This window comes from Sinocyclocheilus anshuiensis, unplaced genomic scaffold (assembly GCF_001515605.1).
Source record: "Sinocyclocheilus anshuiensis isolate Anshui unplaced genomic scaffold, SAMN03320099.WGS_v1.1 scaffold680, whole genome shotgun sequence".
NCBI lineage: Eukaryota > Metazoa > Chordata > Actinopteri > Cypriniformes > Cyprinidae > Sinocyclocheilus > Sinocyclocheilus anshuiensis.
The window spans coordinates 72,898-81,850 of NW_015555783.1; the positions used below are offsets into that span (position 1 = coordinate 72,898).

At 35.2% G+C, this 8,953-nt stretch overlaps 1 protein-coding gene across 1 annotated transcript; it reads right to left on the bottom strand.

The window, feature by feature from the left end:
* Positions 1-1,303: 1,303 nt before the first annotated feature.
* rdh1 (retinol dehydrogenase 1) lies at positions 1,304-7,044 on the bottom strand. Its single transcript, XM_016468854.1, has 5 exons — positions 6,885-7,044; positions 4,342-4,684; positions 2,908-3,166; positions 1,990-2,153; positions 1,304-1,669 (listed from the first exon to the last, which is right to left on the bottom strand). The coding sequence occupies exons 1-5, from the start codon at positions 6,885-6,887 to the stop codon at positions 1,452-1,454; spliced, it is 987 nt and encodes a 328-aa protein (XP_016324340.1). The 5' UTR covers positions 6,888-7,044; the 3' UTR covers positions 1,304-1,451.
* Positions 7,045-8,953: the final 1,909 nt, after the last annotated feature.

The window sequence follows — 8,953 nt, forward strand, 5'->3', positions numbered from 1 at the left end:
TTGTAAAAATATGGGGGGAAAAATGAAAGCTTAATTTTTGGGGGGAGGTCAGTGGGCCTCTGCTTGATGAAGAGCTTTGAGATCTATGCTCTTGGTTCTCTTTAAGCCTGGTCTTCACTATTTGCACAACATGGATTTTTAGGAGTGTTGAAGAGTTTTCCATTTGGAAAAACTTGGTGCTGATTGAGAGGGTTGAAGAAATGAGTGTGTGATTGAGGGAGGAGTGAATGTTTTGTAAAAATATGGGGGGAAAAATTAAGAGGGAGGAGTGAATGTTTTGTAAAAATATGGGGGGAAAAATTAAAGCTTAATTTTTGGGGGGAGGTCAGTGGGCCTCTGCTTGATGAAGAGCTCTGAGATCTATGCTCTTGGTTCTCTTTAAGCCTGGTCTTCACTATTTGCAAAACATGGATTTTTAGGAGTGTTGAAGAGTTTTCCATTTGGAAGATTTCCTTAATTTGAGTCATTCCTTCAAAGCACATTGTTGTTTTTTTGATGAAATAAGTAATGACATGATTTTAAATTCTTGGTGAAACCATATGTTTTCTGTATTGCGACATACATCCAATTGTAACGGATTATCAAAAAAAGAAACAAACTAAAAAATGTTGGTTGTATGTATTGGTTGTTGATGTGATGTTGAGACATAGGTGTTGGACTCAAAAGTGGACGCAGATGAATGTGAGCTTAGGGTTTAAGCAGACTAAATAACTGGAATATCCATTTATGACATTTTGATTAAAAATGAGATGGTCAAACATAAAAAACATACATGAATCAGTACGTTGTTGGACACCAAAGGGTACTTTATGGAAAATGCAACAATATATAAAATGTATTTTTATTTGATTGTATTATTGCACCGCCCTGCATTAATGAAATCCAATACTTTTCTTACTAATTTTTGAGGTGCTGATTGCAAAAATAGTGCCTTTTTCACTCTATGCATCACTTTCTCACAAAATATGATGCATTACATAGCATTCTTTGCTTTCAACAATTATTTATAAGGTGAAGAATTCTTGTATTCCCCCCTAATCAGCAGAAAACTTGCCACAAATATATTTTTCCCATCTTACTCTGGGTCAGGTTGCAATCATTTGTTCAATTCACAGCCCATTTTCACATATATGAATGATTCTGAAGACATTTTTTATGCCTAATCCTGATTTCCACTTTTTCCGCTACTTTGCAGATTGCAAGTTAAATGATTTGAAACACTTGACATTTAAATGTTGCATATGTGATGAACTCGCATGCTGATTTTTTAAATCAGCATCATCAAATTAGATAATATTAGGCCTTTTTTTGGCAAATCAGCAGAATTGTTTTCATAATGCAGGGCTGGGTGATCATTGTTGCATACAGCAATCACAGTTTCAAAGACAAAACTTCACAAATCAGATAAGTTGAGCTGCAGTGGTGTTTTCAGCAAATCTTTGTAGAGATATTCAGCTCTCCTTCGTGGAAGGCATTAAATTGTTGGTGAAGATGTCTGCTATACATGTCGGCAGGTACGAGAGGGGAATCCAGAGGAACTTGGCGTCCCAGCCTGCACTGTAGCGTGTTCGGGGATAACGCGCTGAAAGAGCATGCTGCATACATGACGTCACTTTAGAAAGATCACTGCTGGCCAGAGTCTTCATGGATAACTCCTGCAACTTTATATCTGGAAAAAATAATTGAGAGAAATGCAGAAATGTCACTCGAGTTCAGTCGGTACAACAAAACAGCATCACATGAGGCTCTGCTTCAAACATTTCCATCTATATAAGGCGGCAAAAATGGTTTAATATCATTAAAAATAGACTTTTTTTGTGTGTGCAGTGTATTTTAGAGTGTCATTGCATTGATTAGCAATACGCAAATGCTAAACAACATTGAAATTGAAGTTGTGAGTGCATGTTTGAATGCATCATGATATCAGTCTTCAAATTCTAAAGTAGTGTTGCATGAAATCTGCACTGATATGACATTAGAAGCACTCACAGTCCTGCAGGTATGAGTCTCCATAGGCTCTCCTGACCTCTGCTGGGAGGTTGCTCCACCGTTTCTTCAGATCATCTTCAATGAGGCTCAAATCTGTTACTTGTGTTTTGAAGAAGCCTGGTTCAATGATACTTACCTTCACTCCAAAGTGCATCATATCTCTCCTGACAGCAGCAAGAGAGAGAATAAAATGATTTTGGAGACATTATTAGACAGTGAATGAAAGATGCAAATCTCTAAGAAGTTGAAGTATGGGTAAGGTTTAAAAGTTTTACTCAATGAAATGTCAACGTGTTTCAAGGTTAACTTCAGAAAGACTGAAGTTGTGGTCTGAGGTCTTACAAAGACAAATGACAATACATGGAAATGGATTTTGTTGGCTGTTTTTAATAAAAGTCAGATGATATTATCAGCTTAATAGCAATATAAAATATATTATAAAAATATATAAAATACATTTTAATTTATTAATTATTACATTATTAAATGCATTATGTATTTGTTAAAATTGTATTGATTTATTTATATTTAAATATATATTTTTTAAATGAATACATGAAGTGTATTTATGTTTTTATATTTGAAAAGAAAAAAATCCATGATGACCTGCAAAATTAAAAATGGATAAATAGACAGATTATTTTATTGTCAACATAATAGAATAAATTTAATGTTTTATTATTTGTATTATTTTTATTTGTAATTATTACTTTTTATGTATGTATTCATTAAAATGTATTTATATCTATTTAAATAAATAAAGATATTTAATAAATACATACATTTATTTAAAAAAATATGTATTAAATAAATAAAAATGTAAGCCATGAGGACCTGCAAAATGTGTACTTTTTACAAAACATGCTAAAAGACCTTGTTGACATGTCTCGAAGTTTCTTGTTAATTGCCTAAACATACCTCAAGCTATCAGAGAAGGCCTCCACACCATATTTAGTGAGACAATATCCTCCCCCGATGAGTGAGACTCTGCCCAGTATGCTGGCCACGTTCACCACCCGACCACGAGCCTTCTTCAGCAGAGGAAGACACTTCAGAGTCACCTCGATAAAACCGATGAGGTTTACGTCCAGAACCTTCTTAAAGTCCTCCAGCTGCATCCATTCCATGGGGCCGATGGGGACCGAGATGCCAGCGTTGTTCACCAAACCCCACAGACCTGACACAAGAAAAAGTAAGAACATGCAAATCACACAATGGAAAGAATAGTTTACTCACTCTCAGGCCATTCAAGATGTGGATGAGTTTGTTTCTTCATCAGAACAGATTTGGAAAAATGTAGTATTGCGTTAGTTGCTCACCAATGGATGCTCTGCAGTGAATGGGTGCCGTCAGAATGAGAGTCCAAACAGCTGATAAAAGCATCACAATAATCCACAAATAATCCACACCACTCCAGTCCATCAGTTAACATCTTGTGAAGTGAAAAACTGCATGTTTGTAAGAAACAAAATCTATCATTAAGACATTTTAACTGTTGCTTCCGGATAAAATACGAGTCCTCTCCATAATATTGCTTTCTTCAGTTAAAAAGTTGTCTCGACTGAGAGAAACTAGGAGAAAAATATGCACAGATCAAGCACCGTTTACAAGCAAAAACAGTCCTAAACAAATATTTTGGTGGATTTTGATGTGAAAGGACAACAGAAAATGGGCTTTTTCCACTGGAGGAAGCGTTATTATGGATAATGTACTTGTATTTTGGCCAGAAGCAACGGTTTAAACATGCCTTAAAGAAGGATTTGTTTCTTACAAACATGCAGCTTTTCACTTCACAAGATATAAAAAAAAAAGTCATATGGATTATTGTGATGTTTTTATCAGCTGTTTGGTCTCTCATTCTGACGGCACCCATTCACTGCAGAGGATCCATTTAGACGTTTAGACTAGTCTTAAAAAGTTAGTCTATTTTTTTCTTCTTGAATACTGGTCATTACTTTTTTTAATTCAGTTATGAAAAGGTAGATTAGTCTTATTTGTATTGGAAAAGTAAGACTGATTAGCCCTTGGCAACTGCTATTTGGTGAGTAAACTGTCAGCAAATATTAATTTTGGGCTGAACTATCCTTTTAAGGTCAAAGGTCACTGAGGTGTGCAAACATGTCAGGTGCTATATGAGGAAAGTAAGTCGTTCTATAATAAATGATGCAGCTTTGGTATGAGAATGGCATTCGCCTGAAGATGCTCCTCCAGGTCAACTAAAAGCGCTTGTCCAAGGGTTGCAGATTTATGAGTTGGTCTGAGGGCTGTGTGGTCGTCAAAGTGCCTGTATCTCGGCTTTATCTCTCGCTGTGCTTGACTCGAGCTGGCACCCTATCTGACTGTGCGTCTCACCTCTCTCCCCGGTCTCGCTGCGCACGCGCTCCAGCGCACTCTCCACGCTCGCGCTGTCGGTAACATTGAGCAGAAGCGTCTTGAGTCTGGGGGAGGCCGCCGCGCGCAGTCTGGAGGCACCAGGTTCCGTGAGACACGCGGCGATCACGTGAAACCCCCGCCGGTCGAGCTGCCGCGCCGCGAGCAGTCCGAAGCCGCTATCGCAGCCCGTCACCAGGACGTGTTTCTCGTGGATGCCGCTGATCTGACGGAGGTCTCTGAAGAGCCAGACCGCAGCGACGAGCGCCAGAACGGCCAGAGAACAGCAGCAGCAGCAACACAGCAGATCCGCGCAGAAGAGCACCTGCGGAGGGATGATGGATGAAGATGTGCTGGATAAACACTGACCTTTCCAGTTGTTCTATGATATGGAGGACCATTACTCAAAATTAAATCATTAAATAAATGTTGAAATATATAAATAAATCGTTAAATACATAACTGAATACATAAATAAATGCATAAATAAATATTTATTATTTATTTATTAACAATAAACAATACAATTTATTATATAAACAAACATATATATATATAAAAAATGATAAAAAATGTTCTTTTATGCCAAAAATCATTAGGATATTAAGTAAAGATCATGTTCCATGAAGATATTTTGTAAATTTCCTACCGTAAATATATCAAAACTTAATTTTTGATTAGTAATATGCATTGCCAAGAACTTCATTTGGACAACTTTAAAGGCGATTTTCTTAATATTTTGATTTTCAAATAGTTGTTTCACAGCCAAATATTGTCAAATCCTAACAAATCATACATCAATGGAAAGCTTATTTATTTAGCAATTAAATTTTTTTTTTTTTTTTTTTTTTTTAATGGACCCTTATGACTGGTTTTGTGGTCCAGGGTCACAAATTAGCATTTTTCTCAGGCTCCTATGTTTACATTCAGTTATTTCACTTTAATGGCAATGAAAAGAACCTAGGCTATTCATTGCCACTAAAGTGTCCGTCCCCGCCCCGATCCCTTATGTAAAGCGCTTTGAGTGCTCAGAAAAGCACTATATAAATGTAATGAATTATTATTATTATTATTAAGTGAATTTACTGGACCTATACATAGGAGGTCATTTTAGACGAAAATTTCAAATGGCACTTAGAGGCTTTTGCATCTGAACTCTTCATATAGACTTTTACTTTGCATGTCAGGCAACATTTTTTTCCACTTACACACTATAGTGTACAAAAACACTGCACTGAGAAATCCAGTGTTATCCAAATGTTATTAAAGCAAAATATAACTCGAAAAAAATTGATTTACTAGACATGTCCACGATTGAAGACTTTTTCTCTCATTTTTTTAATTCCACATTTTTCTTACCTTTAAATATTTACCACGGTAAATGCAATTGTAACAGTTATTGTTATTACAATAACACGGTGACATTGGTATTTGACCCCGCTTTCATCAATCAATCAATAAATAATGGCAGAAATATTTGAAAATGTATTTATTTAGTTTTTGTTAATTTATTCAGATTTGTATTCATTTATTTTTTTTATTTATAGACTTTATTTATTAATTTAGATTTTATTTAGAATTTTATGTGAATCTTTTAAATTAATTTTATACAAATTAAGTGGATTTTTATGTAGATATTTATGTATTTCTTTTTTTTTTATATATTATTAATATAGGTTTTTTTTTTTTCAGGTGAATTGTAAGAGATGGTGTTTACATTCTCACCTGAACAAAGTCCAGAAGAACCTATCAACAAGGGTACTTTATTAACTTTTAATGAAAAGACAGGAGAGCAAAAGTTGTGATAACACTTTGAGAGAAAAGGTTACATTTAAATGTACCCGTGGCGTCCTCACTAAGACTGAAAGTGTGTGGCTGGCAGATTCCTATTTAGTAATTATTTCAAATGAGCTTGTCGTGCAACTGTGTGAAAGTTTATATGCATGAACTTCCACTGGGACTGAGAACATTAAACTGATTAGCCTATAGTGCACAACCCTGCGGTCAAATGGAGAAACACAATGTTTGGCTGTCTGATTCTCACAAAAAAAATAACGCTACATTTCGACCAAAAAATTAACCATATATATAAAACTATTATGACTCATTGCAGTAATTGTATGGCAATTAAGCACGTTTTTCTTTAGGTTCTCGTTGGTTTACAACACAGTCTTCATTAGCTTAATGCAAAATTGCAGGATTTAATACAATTCCTCCATTAAATCTAACACGATTTATTTTTTTGGAGTATAGAATATTTGCTATATAGAAACGACACATTTATAATTTAATCCGTTTAATATAAATGCTAAACAAAAGCGTAATTGTAGACCGATATTTCAACAGCTGCAACTATAATTGTATGTTCTCATTTCTGTCAATGATTTATTGCAAAAATCATTTATAGCTTTGAACACTGAAATGTTCATTATCAAATCATGCACACATTAATTCCTACTTTGCTTTATACAATAATGAAATAAAGACACAGATTATCTGATTGTGTTCAGAACTGACAAACGTACCATTATGACTAGTGCAGTTATCAGTACTCCTTCACTGTGAAAACCAGCAGATGTTTTGTTTCTGAGCTCCCGACTCCCACTGCTGTCCTGATCCCGGTGCGCTGAAGAGCTCAAGGGCCACAAACCCACTGCGGGGCCAAAGGGCGCCAAATGCAATAAACGTCACTGAGCTTGTGCAATAAACCACAAGGCCTACTTTATCTTCTAAGCATTCAATATTTAATTGTGTGCTAAATCTGTGGTCAAAATAAGTGGTGAAATGACACTTGGTTCGGATGTAGCTGATTGAAGAACACAGGCCTCTCACAAGTGTGATGTTGCTAAGGTGATGGTTAGTGAAGTGTAATAAAAGTAACTCTGTATGTCATATAAATTTTTGAAGAAAGGTATTCAGTTTTGTGCTTAAGTAATCATATCACTTGTTTAATATTCTCTAAAGAAAGTTGAGATATTTTATATAATAAGAGTATATTTGTAGAGTTTGGTTCCAAAACACGATAAACGCCATTTAAAATAAGCCATTAAAAAAAATTTGAGTTGAAAAATGTTTTCTCCCTTTTTTTCCAAACCGCGACAAACGCCAGTCTCCCTTTTCTGCAGAATGCGATATATCCGATCCAATCACAGCGCACCATTCACGCACTGTAAACAGTAACAACCAATCACAGCGCACCACTCCACGCACTGTAAACGGCCAGATTACTAATCCACGTCCACAACCGTTTTACTCAATTTCCTTTTTATTGAAGGAAATGGAAGTATAACTAATTATATTTGTTTTTAAAGATTTTATTAAGTATAAAACTTGTGCAGTTACGCTAATTCAGAAGGAAAACTCTGTTGTCAGTGGACAGAAATATTACCCCGACAAGCCAATGTAAACATTTCAATTGCATTGTCTGTAAATGTAAGATGTTAAGCCTTGTCACACGTTGTTTAGGTACTAATGCTGTATGCCCTATGTAGAAATAAGCTAGATAACAAATTATCAAAGTTATTTGTTTTGCAGTATTGCAGTAATTATACATATGTTGTCAGTAAACCTGTTTCATTGTAATGTTTTGACAAATCACAATACACTTCCTGTGATGCAATAATATTCTGTGATGCAAACTACTCGACGACTGTTTTGATCATTTACGGGATTCGTAATTCGTAACCGAATGTGGCAAGGAACATTTTGTTTTGCTTTTACAACATTTGCACAAATTAACTCCTAATTTTAAAATAAAATATTATTTGTGAATATTTAAACGGATTACGAAAAATTATTTCCATTTTTCTCATCTTTTTGTAAGATGTTAAGCCTTGTCACACGTTGTTTAGGTACTAATGCTGTATGCCCTATGTAGAAATAAGCTAGATAACAAATTATCAAAGTTATTTGTTTTGCAGTATTGCAGTAATTATACATATGTTGTCAGTAAACCTGTTTCATTGTAATGTTTTGACAAATCACAATACACTTCCTGTGATGCAAGGGTTGTTTTTGTTTGTGTGGTGTTTTTTTATTTTTATTTTTTTAACAACCCCCCTCCCCATAATACAGATTTCCAAACAATCCAAACATATGGGTATCCCCTTGAACTTGGTAAAAAGATAATCTGTTTACCATCTTGACGTGAAAATACTGTTTTCATGGTCAGTTTTTCATTAATTATTTGCTAATGTTAGTGAATGTTTACATTAGAGTGCACGTCCTACTACGCTGAAATTAATAGGGGAGCGGCTGGAAGCTAGTGACCTCTCCTGGTTGGAGATAGTATTAACATCATAAACTGAGCAATCTTTACGTGACTTGCTTTTATATCGCGTTCATAATCGCAGATGAGTCGCATTCGATTATAAACGCGATATTGCGTAGCTTGTCAGTATAAGTGTTTTTATTTATGCCATTAATGTTTTTGTTAATACAGCGTATAGCACTAGTCAACTAAATGAATGTATTTTAAAATTGATCATCTGAGTCTAATATGATCCAGCGGGCCGTACTAAAAGACACTGCGGGCTGCCAGTTGCCCATCCCTGCTCTAGACAAAGCCGGTTCTGTTATTAGTAGTAAATCTCCA